Raw genomic sequence first — 20,854 nt, 5'->3', positions numbered from 1 at the left:
TAGCGCATAGATACACTGTCCGATGACGACCACCGCTATATACTTCTCTCTCGCACATTCGTTGACCTCGACGCTTACGTACACGTCGTTTCGCTGGTCATGGGAACGGTCGTCAACTGCGCTGCGGTGCGTACAGACGCTTCGGTTGACGTACTCTTTCATGAGAGAGCAACGGGAGCAATAAGAAAACGGAGGAAAATAAGAAGAAAAAAGAGCAGCGGGAGTAAGAACCATGCGAGTCGTGGGAGGGACGATGACCGTACCGTTTCACTCGTGTGCACCCACGGGGAAAGGTGGGGGAGTACTTATTCTGTTTTGATTTATTTATTTTTCTCAGTGCAGGCCCTCGAGGTTCCTACTTTATATCGCCTTATTTTTTTTCCCGCAGAGTCGGAAATACGACGAGAGAGAGAGAGGGAGGACAGGTCAAAATCGGAGTTCGAGGGAAAATGGCAGCTTATAGTCTCGGGTCGGTGGTAATCACCGGAAACAGTGTGTGTGTTCGTCTGTGCGCATGCGTGTGTGCGCACGCACCTCCTCGTCCCTGAACCAAGTGTACGTCACTTGTGCCGACGCCACGCTTTCTGGAGTGCCCCGTGTACTATACGCTATATACTTCCTTACGCTCCACTGTTATTATTTCTTTCTTACGTCTACTGTCCTTTTTTATTATTATTATTGCAGCGCTCTGGTTTCCACCATATAATAGTTCGTACTGTTCTATCTTCATAACGCTTCCTAAGTATCGCGAGCTTCTTTCTTTGTTTATTTTGCGTTGTTGCTCTTGTCGCTCAGTGTGTGTGTGTACGCTTGTACGTACGGCTGTATGTATGTGAGTGTTGGTGCCTTCGAAGTGTCCTGGAGCCCTCCCTCACTATTTAAAGAGCGCTGAATTAGGAAAGAGTGGGCGGAAGTGGCCAGAGAGGAAACCAAGAAAATGCACCTGGATTAAAAACAAAAGAAAAAAGAAAACACGTGGGTAGTGTAGGTGAGGGAAGAGGGCAGCGCAGCCGGAGAACAAAGGAGAAGCTACTAAAACAGCCACGGTCTCATGCGTACACGTCGTAATGGTACACAGTACTCACACCACTCCCTCCCTCGCGTTACCGTATATAAGGCTGAATGAAATTTTGAGGCAAATTTCGCCTGGTCGGACGCAAAAGAGGGCGAGGGTGTTTCATGTGAATGGGGGAACACCGGGACGGCAGCTTTTTTGGAACAAAAGAATGGGTTCAGGAAGAAGGGGGGCGGGGAGGGGGGGCAGTGGACGTGTTGGTCACGTGACGTGACCCGCGACAGCGGCCAGCGAGTCGTGTCCGAGATGCGAGGGCGGACGGCTGGTAGCGCCTCGTAGCGGCGGCGAGTCGCAGAGCGTGAACAGTGAAAGACCCTTGTCGGTGTGTTGCGTGCGACACGCACAACATTTCTTCCTAACCTTTATTTTGTTTGTTTTTTTTAGTTTTCTCGTATTCCAGAGTCGCAGACGCCCTCGCGAGGAAGCGTAACGTCCGCAAGTGTAAAAAAAAAGTGTTTTGCGAGAGAAACAGTGCACTCGACACACGCCGAAACTGTAGCACCACAGTGGGAAACTTTTGCTGAGCTGATTAAGCAGCAAAGAAAATAGACATGGCGAAGGAAACAACGGACGCCAGAGGGATCTATCGCAGTTAACGGGCGAGGAGGGTTGATGAAAACGCTCGCCCTCAGCTCACGGGAGCTACAGGATTGGCTGGAGACCCTGATGGTCCCGTGCATGGAGTCGACCTATGAGATCCGAGGATGTTTGCGACGTCACTCGTCGAGTGAGGATGTGTTTACGAAAGAGCACAGATTGAGGGCAAGGGTGGTGGCAAAAGAAAGAAGAGTGAGGAGAAAGGGGGGTGGGGGAGCGGCGTTGCAGTCCGTACACTACTTGTACCCGTAATACTACGCAAGTCACTACGGCTTTTTACGCACGAAAGCTATTCCATTGTCTGGCGTTGAATAATTTGGGGCTTCGTGAGAGTACCTTTCGAGTGGCTTTTCCGTCGTACACCTACTGTGCCGCTACATCCGACGTTGGCGACATGTGAACAGTTGTGAACGGCTGTTATCGTATCGTAACCCTGTTGGATGAATTCTGAGAAAATATCGTTATAATGAGCGTATTCCATGAAATCCTTTATTTGTGTCTATATATATAATATAGTATATATCGCACCGTAGCTTCTTCGGCCAGCGTTCGTGCGCGCATTTGTGAAAGAAACAAACGGTAACCTCAGAACGATAACGCTGATGAACGTAGATTTCTTAGTTAAACCGACCTCTCACTGCAGAAATATTTTAATTGCCCGTCTCAGGCAAGCATATGAAGCATTCACGCATGTAAATTATTCAACGTTTTACGTTTTTATACATGTGACGCACCTTATAACATGCTGCGTCTGTTTACTTGGCAACACACCATTGACGCAGACGCTTTTAGGTGGACATTTTCAGTCGTCGCTGAAGTATACATGTCGAGCAGCATCAGGCTGGTTCGCTATCAAGACAGGAAGCTAGATATAAATTTTAATTAGTTAATGCGCGCGTCAGTGCATTCAGCAGTGATTAATTTTGTCCCGAAGCAAAAGAGGGCGCTTCGTAGCTAGGAGTCATATATCCCACTGGAAGTGTACTAAAAAATATTTAGCCTAAGCATCATTACCTACACAAGTCATTCTCTGCTGTTCCTTTTTAGATATTTGCTTTGGTTATCACAATGCTTTCGATAATGCTGACAGCTATAATACCGGACGATAAAATAAATAGGGGCGCAATTACGCTCTCTATATGTACTAGAATATACATACATACATACAATAAACTTTATATATATATATATATATATATATATATATATATATATATATATATATATATATATATATATATATACAAGATCGTGTCAGTTTGTATCAAATGCTTGTGGCAATTCCAGTAGTTGAATGATGCATAGCTATTGGGCGCTATAAATAGTTCTTGTCAGTATCGAGCAATAACGTGCATGATAAAGTCGCGTAGGACTCAGGCCAAGGGGATTTTCGTGGCATTGTTTCTTTTTTCCGCTGCCCCGGTTGGCTCTCGCGAACAGGGTTGCCAATGGTGGCTACTTTTCGCCAAATTGGCGAATTTGAGGGGCCCGTGGCGACCTAAAATTATGAATGGCGACATGGCGAATTTTTGGCGATTTTCGGCTTAGGTCTCTACTGAGTTATGCATCCTAAGGTCAGTGTCTTCACAACGAATGAGCGGCAACATTCTCTGTATTTTTCTTGATTTTAGACCCACGAGTAGAACGTGCACATTACGCGTCATTCCGTATGTCCATCCTGTAACTCGTGCGTATCTCCTCAATTCATCTAGAGGCAGGAGATACGGCAACGTCCCCCAGAGACATTCTAGCAAAATGTAAACCGCGAGGGGCAGTGTTTGACTATAAGTTAATAGCTTTCGGCGCTTTAAGCTTCTCTAAAGTTTCGTTTGTGAAGGGGCTGAAGGTTCCACCCATTTGTTCCGTCAAAGCTCCAAATGTTCTGAATAGCTGGGCGACTTATTCGCTGTTTCAGTTCCCCCAATTCAGCTCGTAAAGACTGTTTTGGAATAGCGAAGAGAGGCGGATACGCGGCTGTTTGTGCAATAAAAAATTATTTATTCAGGCATTTTTCACTGCTCTCGATGAGCGTGTGCAATGAAAACAATTGCTATATAGCATTTTACATTGCCTACCTGTTCATTAATAACGCATCGGATTGGCGCGTGTAGATATAAGGGACTATAAGAAAGGGTCGGTGACGTCCTTTCGCGTAAAACTGGCTACAAACAACGCTTTCACGATTTTCGCCCAATGTTTGCCACACTTCTACCTTTGAAACGAGCGGACAGGAATGGAAGGATATCGTGAGTGTTTCATTCATTCACCCTTGCGCCACCACGCACATTTTGCGGCTAGTCGGAGAAGCAGCACCATGCATTCCTATGGTAAAGCGGGCCATACGACTATCATTGAGAAACGTCAATACAATTTAAGGGTCTTGGATGGTACTGTATTCTACGGGGCTATACGTGAGAGGAAATTTTTATTACTATAGGTATGACGCACATATCTAGAATGGCGACTTTTTTGGCGAAATTTGTAAAAAAAAATGGCGACTTTTGGCGACTTTTTGCTCGTCGTTTGGCGACATTTACTCGAAAGTCAGTGGCAACCCTGCTCGCGAAACAAGCTACAGTATGATTACGAGTTCTGTCCTATACGTCACTCGTGCATAGTTTTCTTTGCGGCCTCGTTGGTGAACTATATCTGAAGCTATTCGGGATATCTTTAGCGCTTCTTTCCAGCATTGCTTGCTTGCACTGACTCTGGTCGTTGATTTCCCCAGTAAAAATTTCAGCGAAAGGTGGATATCCCAGAAGTTTTGCTGAGCGACAGCCGTACACGCTGGTACGGAGAAAGAAAAGGTATTACACTCGGCAAAATTGTTGATTTCCTTCCGTTTCTAGGCACGGCCGTTTCCTGTCTTTCAGTGGGGCGTGAGCTAATTGAATTGAACCCGTATGAACTATGAGCTTCCAGCGGAAGCGCAGCATGGCAGTATCCCATTGTTGAGGCTTGCGTAATCGCTTTTGTCCTTTTCACCCTCAAAACCAAAAGGAACAAAGAAATATGAACGAACATCTCGTCCTTGCCAAGCGCCCGGCTTCTGTCTCCTCCGGAAGTCACTTTTCCGTTCTCAGCCTTAATTTTTGAACTCCGGCGCAGAGAGGGAGAGAGAGTCAGAGACACCGAGAAGACTTAAGGTGGCGTCCTCGTAGAAATTGTATGAGGAGAGTGAGAGAAATGGAAGCGAGCGAGCGAATAAGTTACTTTCCGGAAAGCACTTTCCGCACCCCCGCACGAAGTACCACCAGCATCAGCAGCAGCAGAGACAAATAATAGCGGGAGTACGGGACAGGGGGCGGTGGCTTTTCGGAGAGGAAGCGTGCGTCCAAGCATTTCTCTTAGAGAGAGCTCTGAGCTCTCGGCGATTTAAAGGGAAAACGCGGGGCGGGAGCACCGGGTCGATCTGCTCCACGGCTTCCACTTCCTCTTGCCTCGCTACGAGAGCCAGGGAGGCCTGGGAAAGACCAAATGCTTCTAGGAGAGAAACACAGCGCCGGCCCAGAGCCGAGACAGTGAGAGAGCGGGACAGTACACAGCACGAGGCCTGCGTCGGGCAGCACTGATTGCCTTCTTCCTCCCTCGTAACAATGGAAAAAGGCGAGGCACGCGCGAGCAGCGCACCAGCGCGCCCACCGCGCGGGGGGTGCAAACGTATACGTCCGGAGGAAGAAGAGTGTAAGAGCAGAGGGAGGGAAGGGGGTTGCGCTTGGCGTCCTGCTTGAGAGGGCGGCGTGGGTTCAAGTCCGGCGGTGTGGCGAAGGACGCGAGCGCGGTGCGGAACGCTCATCACCGGCAGCACGCGACGTACTGGAGCGAGGCGAAGTCGCGTTACGCTACGGGTGGGGGAGTACAGACGTTTGATGCTAGAGGTAGGGGGGAGGGGGAGGAGGGACGTAGCGCGCAGTGGTCTTTCGTCGTCCTCCTCTCCTCTTTCACAACGAAGACGACGACGGGAAGTTGTTGTGAAGCGGAGTCGGGCTCTTTAAACGTAGAAGAGCCCGGTGGAGAAGTGTGCGACTTTACATGGCCTGCGTTATAGCTGGGACGGGGCATTACGGGGTGGAAAACGGTGCTCTGGAGAAGTCAGGCGCAGTGCTCTGCTTTCTCCCTCAGCCTCTCTCGCTTCTGTTTTTCCGGCGGATGCCGCTGTTTTCCTGCCATCTTTGGCAGCATTCTTTTTTTGTTGTCGTTGTTGTTTCGTATAACAACCACGTGGGTGAGGAACCCGTGAATCACTCCTAGTGAAACGCGGTGAAAATAAGGGCAAGTTTACCAAGTGAAAAGAGTTTGGGGAGCTGGTGTGTGCTTCTAAAACGTCGAGAACTGCCTGTCACTTACGTGTTGTAGCGAGAGCGATGCGACAGTCACGCCCTATAGAAGAAAACAACGGAAAGGAGGGGGTTCCATGGTGGTGACAGTGATTTAACGCAAAACAGGAAAAAAGAAAAGAAATAAAGTTCACGTTGCGGATGGCGCGCGACGATGACGACGACCTGTGCTGCAAGAGAAGTGGACAAAGAGAGAGAGAGAGAAAAAAAAAAACGGGGCGTGGTGATGGGAGGACATGGTGGGGAAGCCCCCACGCCGGGACTATACCTTCCTTTGCTTTCGTCACCGTGACAAACGCGACTGTATTCGCAGGCTCGAGTGCGCGTGGTCTGTATATAGAGCAGCTCTCTCCGACCATGCGCACTCAGCGTGTATATACAAGTATACTTGTCGCGTTATGCGTCCCCGTAGCAACCACGATGTCCCCCTATATAAGGCAACGTGTGTACGCGACCCCCGCCGACTTAACTTTATGCGTTCCATTCCTCACCGCTGCTTCTTTTTCGTGTTCTCTTGTATCTTCCACTGCTTCAGCCTCTGCCGTGGCCGCATCTTTCCGGTGAGGCACATCGAGTGAGCGACGGGAAGCGACCGTGCGCGCGCTATTCCGTTCCGCTTCCGTGAGCAGCGCATGGCAACCAACATTTTCCAGAGCGGCGGCAGGGAGATGTTGTATACTACCATTGCTACCATATATACCGCGCGTCGTGCGGCCGTGCGTATGCAAGAGGAACGTACGCATGCTATATACGTCAGCTCCAGTAGCCCACGCTTGGACGCGACAGTTTCGCGAACGTCACTGTATACATTTCCTCTCTCAGTTAATACCATGCAGCGCTGTGGAAGTCGCGAACTTCGTCGAACAGTCTCCAGCTGGGCTCGTCTAACGTTGATGCCTACTCCCAGGTGGAGATGCTTTGCCATTGGTCTTTCAAGATGGTCAGCAACACGTTTAACGCGTCGAAGAATCGGTCTATCTATTTTTATACGTGTAGATAGGAATAAGGCTCGCCAATCCGATCTCTATTTCTATGGTCGTTCCAGAGCTGAGTAGCAGTGCACAGTATTAGCGGGATACAGAGTCCGCGTCGGGGATGCACGTGTGCGGCGTGTACAGCGGTCGAGTATGAGACTGAGAAGTGCATCGCGTGTATATGTATGCAACGGAGCATGCGCGGTGGCATAAGAAATGGCCTCATGCGTGACGTCTTCTTCACCGCCAAGTTTCTTCGTTTTAGACATTTCTCTTTTCTTTTTTTGTAATTTTGTGCGGTGTGCAAAGAAAAGAAGGCGTGGGAAGGATTGAGGCTTCTGTTTCGATGTTTGTTCACTAGAGGTGCAGAAATGGAGCTTCCATATGCGAGCCGCGTATACGTTGACGGCTGTATCTAAAGGTGGTACGCGGCGATGCCTTCTCGAATTGGTTTGCCGTGATTTTCCATGCGCCCGATCGGGTCTCCTGTATGGCAACTTCGTTTCTTTGGACATTGTCGAAAAGATCAGTCGAACTACCATAGTTCGCATCATAGCAGCGCTTGCTCTATATATATTTCACTGAGTGCATGTCGGCTATACATGGTTAATTTCGAAGCCGGATATTTGTCCTGCTGTCAGTATAGATATGGAGGCACTTTCATTTTGTGCCTGTGCTGCAGGAAACCAGAGTAGTAGAAATGTGTTGCACATCGTGCCTTGACGTAATACATCAGGCCTTGATGTATCTGACAAACATAATATAACTATCTCTTTAAGATATTTACTTTATGTGCGGGTAATCATTAAAATATATACATACTTATACATATACGGTGAATGACGACGACGGGAATGGACAAAAACCAGCCGAGACTGTCCATATAATTGCTATCGCAATAAAAATGCGTAAGGCATTGACTTCATATACTAGAGGGCCCGACCATCGTACCACATCAATAATAACTCTCTCTCTGTGACGTCACAGCAAACAACGTCGAGACTGGTGGCGCTGAACGTCTTTGCAAATCTTTGGCTTCCCGATGCAGCTAGCCCGCGTCGCAAAACTTGATGCATAAGCCATATCTGATACGATAATAAATGCGCCTTACAAAAACGCTTCACTGGCCCGCATGCGCATGTACATAGCGCGAAGTAAACTAGACACAGGAAAGAAGACACAGGACAGCGCCCGTCCTGTGTCTTCTTCCCTGCGTCCGGTTTTCTTCGCGCTGCGTTTCTCTGTGAAGCTATACCAGCTCGCCCAGTACATCACGTCACTTCAGCGCATTACATGCGCAACGGCTAGTGCACTGATAAAATTAGCGTGGAAACTGTCTCTACTTGCAGCCGCCATTGCGCGCATTTGCCGGCAACACAGCGGTCCTCCGCGCGCGATGGGCGCAGAAAATGGGGAGCCTCACCGCGTCGACATGAATGAACGCGTAAACGCGGCGACGTAGTGTTTATACTCCGCCTTTCGTGAATGAATCTCTCTCTCTCTCTCTCTCTGTGCGTGTGTCGTGCCGCGCACTGCGCGGCTAATATACACACCACACACTGCTTTCCAGCAGTCAGCGGAAGTCGCGGTGGGTCCCACTGCGAAAAAAAAAAAAATAGAGAAGACGTGGAGAATAAACGTAAAAAAAAGAAAATTAAGAAAAAAAATGTGAGAGCTGAGGGAACGACGGAAAACAAGAAAGAAGTTGGAAACTTAAGTGGCGCCCTCCTAAAAAGGAGCGCGTAATGTTCTCGTGCGCGTGCGCACTTCGCCTTGATGAAGCGTCTCTCCCTCTCCTTCTCTCTCTCTCATGGTGCGGGTGGCGCGCGTGTTGAGAAGCGTGCTCACGTGAGTTGCGCGCAGGCGGCGCGTGACGAGCGACGAGGATTTTTTGACACATGACCTCGCGCTTCCTCCCTCGCAGATGTCCTCCTCTGCCTCCCTTCAGCGCCGCGTCCCTCCCGTCGCTTGCGCGCGTACTCCCATTACATTGTGAGAAGACGGAAACTCGCAACGCGTTTAAAGAGCACGGCATACACACACACTCGTGTACGGGAGTAACCTGCGCATACGCGTCCTTCCCTCTCGTTTCCACAAAACTGTGCATGCATGCAGCTCGAGGATGTGAATGGATGGCAGAGTTTAGCCTGCAGTGAGACCGAGTGCTGCAGGAAAGCGCTAGCGGGCGTACGTGGCATAATCGTGAAGATTTTGAAACAGTCTTGCTCAAATACGCCTGCCGAGTTAGGTATCGTTCATTTAGTCGTGAACTGCCGTATAATATAATGTTTAAAAAAATAGAGGATCAAATTAAGGTGACTGGGGATGAGAACCACAAAAAATACAAAGGGAGTTTAACACCCCATGTTTACAAGATTTCATATTTGGGCGAGTTTGTATAGGAATTCATACTTGAATAAGCAGCGCGATATACAGGGGCACAAGAAGGAACAAAAAGACCAGACGAACCCCATGATATCTCTGAAACAAGATGGGCATTACTAAACCAACGAACGCCAAGTGCCCTAGACCTTGTTTACATAATAATTCTTGTAAGATGAGCCGATCAAAATGAATTTTTCTACACATTAGAATGCTCGGACTGAGCTTTTTTTTTTTTTCAGAAAAAGGTTACAGACAACCACTGCAAACTCACTTTGTAGCACGAAGTTGAATGATAGCATGAGATACCACGTGTGCTAAAGAAACCACAACAATGCAGAACAGTTTAGCCCAGGGAAAAGGCGCCTGCACCTGCATTTAATGGAAGCCAGACACCTTTGAGAGCGCCGGACATCGGGTCACACTGGCAGGAAGAGACTTTGATCCCCACTATCCGTCCTTCCTCCAGAATGAACATGCGAGTAAGGTCATCAAACGAATAACAAATCGCGGAGGGGGCGGTGGCACGAGGCGAGAATGAGTGTAAAGTGTCACGGCTAGCTGTGTAATCGACTCGCGTGGAGGGTGCGAATTTGCGGCAGATTTAATTGAGCTCTCGAGCAGCAGCAAGCACACAAGTGCTAGTTAGGGACGCGTGCTCGGAGGATATGGTCCTTGGAAAGGAGGGTGAGGGGGGCGCAAGCGAGAAGGGACGAAGCAAATAAGTGCTGCGCAGCGGAAACGAACCGACCCCGACCCAGGTGCATGCGTGGCCCGGTAGCCGCGAAGTCAGCGTGCCGCCAACAATCGTTTTAAGCGCAGCTGTATAATTACGCGCGAGGGCGTACACAAGCCACACGCGCGCGCGCGTATATCCGTCGGACTTCAAGAATGTACACACTCCAGTTGACCAGGTACGCGTAAAAAGAAATTAAAGAGTAGCGTGGGTTACAGTAAAGAGGCGGCAATGGGTGAGAGAGGTGTCGTTGATTTGCGGACACGCTTCCGCTTTCCGGCGGATGTTCGCTCTTTTTCGGAAGTGGCTCGCGTCATGCGCAACATGCGTGCGTATAGCTGCAGACAGGATGCCGTGAACAGGAGCGCCATCGCAGCTATATATACAGAAGAGGACATGCGTTACGCTATTATATACGATGCCCGTATTAGGTATAGGTTTAGAAATATTAAAAGAAATGTTCTAAAACAAAACGGAGGAGAGGCGATTAAGGTGGCAGTGACTTGACTTCCGTGCGCACGGGGACGGCAGCTGATTGACGGACAGCGCGAGCAGCAGGCGTTCGAGTGCGACGGAGGTGGCGCGGGAAGTGAAGGCGAAGGAAAGTGTCGGAGCACTGCGGGGCTTCTCGAAAATTGCTTTCGGAAGTTCGTCACACGAGCCTTGCCCTCTCGTTTTGTTTTCCATTTTTTTTCTTATTTTGAAACTTGTTATGGGTGGTGGCTGTTTGCAGAAGGTCTATAAAACAACGAGGGATGGCAACTTGAGCTTTCCGTTGCCTTCTTCGAAGTTTCACTGCTTTTTTGCTTACTTTTCTACATCTGCTCACTTGCTGAAAAAAAGAACACGCACATGCTCACACACGACGAACAGCTCAAATGTGTTCGAAGCTTTTTTTAGCCGTAGAAGCCCTAGGTGGAGGCTAATTGATTCGCCTGATAGGCGGAAAGAGGCAGAAGGTCATCCACCCATATCGGTAGCACTTGTAAGAGTCTTCGAGGGCTTGGACACGCGTGAACTTGCAGGCGTCACTCCGAGTGAGCGATCGTTGACTCCTGAACTGTCTCCGCGAGGTGTGAAGGTTCGACCTCGCCCTCGCAAAGGCGTCAACGTCCGCATTGATGTATAGGGCTTCCTGAAGAGCTATTCTCGGCGCAAAGCACGATATACAGTGTCGACATAATGGACTGATTCCAGTAAATAGCATATACACGTAGTGTTTCAAATAAAATACAAGTGAAGTTTCTAAATGTTGAGAAGATGCGATAATTAAGCGATTGTTTTCGAGATTGCTTTTAGCGCCGAGGTGTGCATGCTAAGCTCACTCGATTTAGTAATTAGACAAGCAGTTGTGCAAACGAGGCTAATTAACATTTTTTTTAACCCGGCAGAGGCGAACGACTGATGAAAAAACCAACTCCCGTCATCCTATGAATTCGTAAACGGTTGCAGATTTTTGTGCATCTGGAGCTGCTAATTTCTGCAGCATATAATGAACTCCGGCCAATTTAATTCACCCCAAAAATTGAAATCGGCATGCCGATGAGCGCTATTGAGGTTCTTAAGATAGGGGCGAAACGGAAGAACACCCGTATACTTGCATTTAGGTGCACGTTAAAGAACTTCCGCTGGTCAATATTATTCAAGCCTGAGCAGTATCGCGATACAAGAGTATCGCGATAGTATTTCAGAGATACTTTTGAGTATCTGTATTTCTGTATCGAGATACATTTGAAAAATGTATTTGTATCTCAGTAGTGAAATACATTTAGATGTATCGCTTGTACCGCAATACAGTGCAGGACACGGGTACCTCGTTACATTTTCTTTTTGTCGGAAATGAATTGACGGGTGTTTCCAAGGGGGTATGACGGTTTTTTTCCTTGTTTTTGCCCCAAGACAAGCAAAGGCGCGCCGCCAGTCGCCGACAGAAAGGGCGGCGATGGTTTCCCCTCAAGCACAGAATGGCCCATGTGGTAAAGCGCGCGACGTCGCAGACGGCAGAATCGCGGAAGCAGTGTTGTCGGCCTCTGCCGACGAAAGTCAATGTCTCTCAAGGCCAGTGCTGCTCGCTTAGTTTTTTTCGGGTGGCAAACCATTACTTCGTGACCCCACACGCGGATACCGCCTTGGAGCAGAGGCTTTGCAATGGTTCGCGTGCGTTCAGTTCTCAAAGCGGCGGCACTTTTAAAGCAGTTCCCATAGTCACGGCGGAAGTGACTAGAAGATGGCTATCTTTGTCGCGCTTTCAGCCACATCTCCGGCGTGTCAGGGTGCGTTCCTAATTGATCACAAGCGTGAAACAGTCTTTTGTGGTACCAGGCTCCCCCACCGCCGGAGGCCACTTCGCCTGTTGCGGCTTGCTGAAATGGGTGCTGGTAGCGTCGGTGGTGGTGACGCCTTTATTGAAGAGTGATCCTTTCGTCCCAGGCGACGAGTGCTTGCTGTAGTTTCTGATGGGCTGCTCTCAGCAGCTGTCCGTGATTCCACGTCTGTTTAAAGAGCTTGCAGGAGCCACTTGAGAGAGCTTGCACCCCCTCTCACCCCCAGAGAACGTGATTTTAGGAAGCCAATTTTTGGATTGTGCAGTTTCGACATATTGGGCTTCATTGCGCGTATGGAATTATGACCGGCCTATATGGGCAGCGGAATCCTCAGTCGTCTGACCCGGCACCGACCAGGCCAAACGGCTGAGGATTCCGAAGGTGGGGAACGACTTGGGCTTCTGAGCGGTCAGAACAACCCACATGAGGGAGGAAGTGTTTCGGTATCTAGATGGCCCGAGAAGAGATGTCACCGCGCTCCAGGGCTATCCGGCTACGAAGGCGATATTTATTCACTATAACGCAAATTTGTGCCGTCTGCAGCGCTAGATAGACTTTTTTTCTTTCGCGAGTCTTGTGCTGAGGCCGAATCGACGCTGTCTAGAAGACAGCCTGCTTCAAAAGCTCACACAGTAATTTACTCAGCAAAGCCGATCTTATGTGCAAAGTAAATGTATACTTTTCTCAATTCACTGGTGTTCATTAGTGATTCGAGTGATTTTCTTAAACTATGCTATTTGTAGCATAGCTGATTTATTTGTCAGCAAGCATGTCGATTTCGCTGCCCAATGCTTGTTACTGTTGCTGTGGAATAGTGTACTTTTTTATTGCGATTGATCTGTGTAATTATGTAATTAATACTAATTATGTACTTTTGTGCCCCCCCCCCCCCCCTCTGTGATGTCTTAATAGCACTGAGGGTACTGTAATAAACAAATAAACTAAAAGTTTCGAAGCACTGCAACTTTATTTACACCATTATGCTGCACTTGTAAATGTCTTTGCGGAGTACGAGCATCTATGAAATAAAAAAGAGTATTCTAGTATCTGTATTGCAGTATCTGTATTCCGGAATACTTTTTTCGTCATATTGCGAAAGTATCTCCGAAATATCCCGTTACGCTAAAAACAAATGTATCTCAGTATCTGTATTTTAGGCTTCCGGACCATGTATTTCGATATCTGTATTCCGCAATACTTTTCCAAGTATCTCTGCCCAGCCCTGATATTATTCCGGAGGCACACGTGTGCCTCATAACCATGTCGGGGCTTTGGCACGTGAAACCAGAGAATTTAATTTCCTTGAGGTGCTGCAGGAAAGCACCATGCATGTCACACTCTTGGTAGACGCCCACGAGATAATGTTCACGCCTCACCATCTGCAGATAAGCACGAATTGAATGTATACATACTTCTTTAAAAACGTGTTCTCTCCCGCACGTCACGCAAAACATTGCGCAGTTTCAAATGTTTAGGAATTCCGAACGCAATTTCTGAGATACCCCGTGTGTTATATATGCAAGATCGCCTGCCATCATATCACGGACGAGTATTCATCGAAATTCAGTTTCGAAGATCGCATCCAGCATATACGTGCAACGCGAAGGTGATCGATATGACCGAACAGAATAGAGATATGCCCACAGACAGCGTGATCGTATACTCTCAGTGTTCGTCCATTGTGGTGCATTCAAGATCATCCAAAAAGCTATACACAGCCCTAACTCGCTGGTCGCAAACTATTGAGCAATCACGAAGCCGATACGTCAGAGTTTATCGGTACATCGATTCAAACTGCCTCGCGAGAGAATAATATCGAGTATAAACATCCTTCAGGGGGCAGCCCTTCGTGTACGCATTCTATAATATGGCCACGCATAGTTAGTTGTACGTATATCGCCGAGCGGTAGCCATACAAGATGCCGCAAACAGGAACACGTTATTCTCGACGCGTGATTTATACGCCACTCGTGCCCGCGGCATTAATAAACACTGGTAGCCGCTATAAACAACACCTGCGCTCTCTTGTAGCGTTCTTCTTTTCAGAGATCGTCCCATAGATAAGCCTATAACACGCGCCCGATCTGATGGACTTCACATTCTTCGATCTTTTATCGCCACGGTTGAGGCTAAACCTCACGACGATCGTGCTTGCCTTATTAAAGAGGCAACACGCGGTGGTTGACCAAGATTGGAACGTTAATCTTCTGAGCCCGTCTATGGGTACGTGTGTACGCTGCACAGATGCTTTACAAAAGTTTTATTGTTATAACACAATGCACAGGAGCGCAGATGCATGCTCCGCATGGTGCAGCCGTTTCGAGGGACGTGTACCAATCCTGCGGCATTGCTAGAGCTATAGCGAGCACGGCACATCGTGACCAATCGATGGCGTGTGTGTCGGATTACAGCGTGTGGCTTAAATCGATGTCAGTTTTATTGTGGGCGTGCTCGGGTTCAAATGTGTGGCGCGAGTTGGCGAGTTCGCGCTCTAGTTTTTCCGGCTATTCTGTATTGGTTAGGCCGATGCCTACGCGCCTCATAATCAAAGCGGTGTCATCAAAGTTATTCTCGTATAATACCCAAGCTTCCTATTGTGCCGACAATGTAAAATAACTGCACCAATCCTCTAGCCTTTCTTTATATATTGTTTGTGGCTTACAGTTAGCGCAGCTATACATGGACCGTAGCGCAGCTCCATGGGACCCCATATAGGGGCCCCATAGGTACAGCAACAAGTTCATACAACAAATGAAATTTGCCAATATATTTAAATCAGTTACCAGTAACCACCGGACAGTGCAAATTTACGCAACAATGGACATACACAAACCTAATTCCAGTATACGACACGGTTGTTCACACAGGAGGAAAGTACACACATAAATGTTCACACACGAAACGCCTATACACTTTACAGAAGAGTTCGCAAAGAAGTTTGTACCTGTTCAGAGTGACATTCACTCCAGCTTCATGGCGTCAAATTTCGCATTTATTTAAGAATTATTATTAAATGTGGTGAAGTATATTTTTTGTGCCTCGTTATTCAGCTAAGCGTTTGTAAGCACCGCAGGGAGTTGAAGCATGTGCAGTGTCGAATGTGTTTGATTAGCTGGGTTATGCATCATCTAATGATCTTTTATTCCAGAAATTGGCGTTGCATGATATCTGAAGATCAATAGTATTTCGTTAGCCGGAAAGCACTGGTGACGAAATAGTCAGAAGTGTTGGCTATGGTGCCAGCACGTCCCTTAAGCTTGCCCTTGCTTCCTGAATAGTGTGCTTGATGTGTACAAATTTAGTATTTCTTAATAATGACTGAAGTCAAAGCGACCAAGGTTCACTTTGCAGTGCTCCAACACCGTTTACATGTACGCTACAGAACGGCTGGAAAACGCAAAACTAGAGGTTTCTCTTGTCCTTATTTTTATTTTTGTCTCACTGTGGCAAAGCAGTAAATTTATTTTCTTTGTTCAAGCAATGTAGAATAAAGAAGAGCCCCAGATGTTGAGGCATTGCACTAGGTTTCCTTTCAACAATGACAGTCTGAACCTTCAAATTCAGCTATTTGTGGAGTGTTGTTCGTAGCCATTTCTCAGCAACCATGCGGCTGCGTTTTAAATGGACGTCTGTGGTGGTTCATTCACTGTCGTGTGCCGTCTCGAATTGATTGACATTGGCATGCGAGCGGGACTGCGGGATGTCGAACGACGTTCGGCGGTAGAGAGGCGCCAGGAGATCTAGAGAGAGGAGTACACACAATTTCAGAGGCGGCAAAATATGGCGCCCGAATCGCACACAATAGGCGGCCGCACACGCGCATGGTCTCGGAAGAGATGCCCCTTTCGAATTCATTTTCCTCGCGCGCGGGAGGCCGCGGCGGCGGTGTTATCCAAGAGAACAAACGCTAGCGGGAGCGCGACGCTTCGCGGAGGCGACGAGCTCGGCAGCCGCGAGCGGCGGCGGCAGCCTCAAGAAGCGAACAGGTGAAGATGCTATCGGGCCGAGAAGGAGACGGCGGTGGCGGGAGCGATTCCTTCTTCCCTGACGCCTATCTGGCGGCGGACCGTCCCGCGCCGAACGCAAAGCCACGCCTTCTTGCGCAGCGAGGGAGGCAGCTCCGTACGGCGAGCGGCGAGCGATAAGCGACGCAAACACAAAAGGCGGGGGGACGGCGGGGTGGGGGGGCGAGCGCGCGAGGAGCGGTCAAGGAAGCGAACCCAAAACCGAAACTCCTCCCCTGCTTCTCCGTCGACGCTGGAGGAGGCTCGCCGCTCCTCGTCCTCCTCCTCGCTACGCCGCCACCGCCAGCTGAGGAGAAGTGATCGAGCGCGCGCCTCTTGCTCTTCATCGCGCGCGCGCGCGCTCGTGCACCTACCTCGTCGCACGCAAATCTTCGACTCCCCCCTCTCTCTTCCCGCTCTCAACGCTCTCGCCGATACCGCCGCAACTACCTCAGCAGCGGCGTCCGGCTTTAACGCGCTCTTGTCCCCCCAGATGGAGCGACCTGTGCATTTTGTTCTCAGCGCCCAGCGGGCGCATGCGTGAGGAGGTGCGCGCTTTGGGTCGCCGCAGCGCCGCCGCCGCTCCTCTTCCCGACTCGCAAAGCGTAGCCTGGCCGCCGTGCGGTCCAGAGAGAAACGCGCCGATCCAACGACGTGCGCTTCGCGTCGCACTGGTCTCCAAAAACGCGCGCGCTCCGTGTGTCGCGCTCCTTCCAGTGCTCCAGTAGTGCGCCGCGCTCTGTTTCAGTTTCGGTTTGCGCGCGCGCGCGCGCGTGCGGGCCCCCTGTGCGTTTTATCTCCTAGGCTGCGCGTCGCTTTGACGTCGTCCGACGCTACCGGGAACGCTCGTCTCTGCTTCCCCTTGCTCTTGGTGCCACCGGCTGGTGTACCCATGTGTGATCGTTGGTGTGCTGTCGTTCGTCGCCACGCTGGTGGCTGTGCGTCGTGTGGTCGCTCACCGGTGTATGGCTAACTTCTCTACAGACAAACCGGCGGCGGCGAGCAGCGGCGCGACGAGCAACGGCGGTGTCGTGGGTGTCGGTCCGGCGGCCGGCGTGACGACGGCGAGCCGACGCAAGCGGTCGTCGGCGGCTGCGTCGCAGCTCCTCCCGGTCAACGGGACGGCGCTGTTGACGCACCCGGCCAGCGACATCAAGGTGGAGAGGCTGTCGCCCGAGTCAGACACGGCGTCGCCACAGTCTTCGCCGTCTCCGGCGCGGGTGTTCCCGCCCGGACTCGGTTTCGTGTTGGGCCTGCGGCCGGGCCTCGTGCCGGGACACCCGTTCCCACCGGGAGTCATCGCGGCCGCGGCCGCGCAGGCTGCCGTCGACAGGCAGACGCTGGCCGCGCCGGCGCTCAAGCAGGTGGAGATGATGACGAGGAACTACTCGGACTTCATGAGGTCGCTTGCTGCCAAGTACAACAACCCGACAGGACAGGACGGGTGAGTACCGCCTTCTCCTTGCTGCGACGCGCCCGCGCTGTGTTTAGCCTTGTATTACAGCTAGCAGGTGATCAACTCTCAGCTGCAAGTTGTCTAGGCACTATATAGTCACTACGATCACACCATTCGCTAAGTTTGTTCACTCTTGGAGAAACGAAAACGGGCACGTCGTTTGTACCGAGGAAATGTTACGTCGTATGTGCGTATATGTAGTTACCGATCACCACTATACAGTCGGAGCTTGCTGAGTATTTTCGCCGCTTTGGAGGAGCCGGTGATTAATATCATACCGCTATTTACGAGCATAGCAGCTAGCCATGCGAAATAACAGAATTTAAAGCAATAGCGGATTCAGATCTTGTGGTCGTGGTCTTGTTGTTTGCAGTGAAAGAAAGCATACAGGCGGTCTCTTATTGTCCTGCGGCTTGTTCTACGTAACTCCACTTTTGCAACACTGCTTAGCGTTTTGGCGCTATAGACTTGAAAACAATCCCGTATCTTGAACAGGCGTCACGTGTATGTTTGACACGGCGGACAAGAAAGCCTAATTCCTAAGCGGACGTAACATACGGTATACGCACTGAAAGCGTTTAATGGTTTCAAATAATAAGAAACCTACGCAAAGACAAGTAAAAAAAAAGAAAATGTTTACGGTGCTTGCAATGTCAACATGGGTAAGAGATAAAACTACTTTGATTTACGTGGGACCTTGTCTGATAACGCTGTGCCTGCATCTTACATTTCGATATGCTTATATCGGGAGTATATAATAGCATCGGGTGGTTTGTAAGAAGTATACGCGTGAGGATAAGATGGAAGTAGAACACGCTGGAAATCCCAGTCCAACAGACGTGTTTTCAAGTAGCTCTTTGCGCAAGTCCAAGTTGTACATTAGATTAAATTCACTTACAGCTGACCACGAACCAACAGGCAGACGGCCATGTTGGTATAGTGTTATTTTGAAGGCTTTTTTTTTTTTCAGTGTAGTGCAATCAGTACAAGGACGCAGAGAAAGGACGAGACCCAGTGAATGCGCCTTCTTCCTTCTGTCTGTCCTTGTACTGGTTGCACTATACGCTGAAAGGAACCCTCAAATGTGATTTTCAACTGCCAGCTGCTCCCACAGTAAATGTGGCATGTGTCTTTCAATATGCGTGGCAAAGTGGGATAAAGATAGCGGCTGATGACGAAATTCACTTCTGAGTGTTCTTTTATTAACACGCATGTATAGTGTAAGGCTCAGATCTTAGACACACAAAGTCCGCTTACACGAACTTGTATGCGCGAAATCACGAGGGGCCCATATTCACAAAAACCTATTACGCCAGAAAAGTTCGCCAGAGTATATATATATATGTCTGTTCAACCTGGTGCTCGACATCTATATCGTTAGGCGAGCCGACCGGTCCAAGGAAAATGGCGTTTACGAAAGAGAAGTTTTGTTAATTCGACTCAAGGAGTAAGTTGAAGCATAGAGGTTCGTTTCCTGCTATATCAAGTACAGGCCTCAACTGTGAACCTATGTTGTTGTTCATCGAGCAGGTTCAACATACATCACATTCGCCGCTTGTTCAATACACGAATGCAGTATAGACAAATGTATCGTAATATCTACCTATAAAAGTAATAGAACCACTGCCGTCCGCCATTTTTCTCGACAATCCTACGGTCAATTCGCGTAATATTTCGGTATATGAATCGCCGGCAACAAGGCATTGTTACATTACGGGGAAGCGATCTTATGATTAAGTCACTCCTGGCTCAGGTTTTCGGCCTTGTTTTATACGATCCTTTACAAGGAATGTAGCAACGCGAATTCATAATGTGGCTTCGATTTTTTCCGGTATTTATATATTTTTCGCTACAGCATCGCTGTCCCGTCGTCACCTCACTCCTAAATATATATAGTTAAGTCATTTACACTTGCGCGCAGTTGCGCTACAACACATTTTTTTTTTATTTGGTTCCGAGAAATAAATCACTCGTTTGACAACCCGCCTTTGTGTGCATCATAGATTGTCATGCTTCCTCTTTGCATGTTACTATAGTTTATGACGCATACGTCGTCAGTTTATGAGCGTATGTACGATTGAATAAGCTAGCCAGTGACCAGAGCTAACAAGTAAAGAACTCACAGAAATGTTTTTGCACGCAGAGGTATTGCGCTCACACTCGGCATTAAACTCATAAGCTCCACATATTGATGTTGCTTCAAGGAAGCAATGCTAACGTAAGAACCGCTAACGCTGCAAAGAAACTGCGGGATTGCTTTGGACTCTACTGAAGAAACAGCGTAATGGCATATAGATAACGTGGCTATAGGTTTGCGTGCAGCCTGAAATCTATATATCTGTTCGCACGCGGAAAGACATTGCCCTAATAGGGGCTTCCCGAAGACATTTCAGTGCTTGATGCGTGGCCTTCGATCAACATTTGAGATATCTGTGATATTAACTGCTGTCGATGAACTTCAATTGAGGCAACAAGATGTTATAAAGAGAACGAAAAAAGAAACATACGACCGGTGACGAAAGCAACACGTTGGTCTTTTTCACTCCGCCGTACAGCTCTTTCTTTCTTTGCTTTCTTTCTTTCTTTCTTTCTTTCTTTCTTTCTTTCTTTCTTTCTTTCTTTCTTTCTTTCTTTCTTTCTTTCTTTCTTTCTTTCTTTCTTTCTTTTTAACTGCTGCTTTCGATTCATACTGAAACAGCACGTACAAGGAACACGCGTACAATAGAAGAAGCGACGGGAGCACCTATGAAGTCCGTCTTTCACGTGCATATATAATTTTAGTATACTAAAAAAAATACGCCGAACTATTGTAACTCGCCGTTCATTCGCACTTCTCCGGCGTGTATTCGATTTGAGACATGAATGTAGCATGCCTGCCCAACGCAGCTTTTTGCTTGAAATATCTTTCCAAAGCTGGGATATGTTCGCCGCAACGGCGCTTTAGGGATGCTATAGAGTGTCTATAGTGA

At 48.7% G+C, this 20,854-nt stretch overlaps 1 protein-coding gene across 1 annotated transcript in view; it reads left to right on the top strand.

Moving 5' to 3' along the window:
- The window catches only part of LOC119389934 (mucin-19), a 475,744-nt gene that overhangs the window by 366,105 nt on the left and 88,785 nt on the right, over window positions 1–20,854 (top strand). Inside the window, exon 5 of the mRNA XM_037657383.2 lies at window positions 17,414–17,873. Coding sequence (XP_037513311.1) covers window positions 17,414–17,873 — 460 coding nt within the window. The remainder of the gene's footprint in view (window positions 1–17,413; window positions 17,874–20,854) is intronic.

The sequence above is a fragment of the Rhipicephalus sanguineus genome, chromosome 4 (assembly GCF_013339695.2).
Source record: "Rhipicephalus sanguineus isolate Rsan-2018 chromosome 4, BIME_Rsan_1.4, whole genome shotgun sequence".
NCBI lineage: Eukaryota > Metazoa > Arthropoda > Arachnida > Ixodida > Ixodidae > Rhipicephalus > Rhipicephalus sanguineus.
This window is presented reverse-complemented; position numbering and strand designations above follow the sequence as displayed.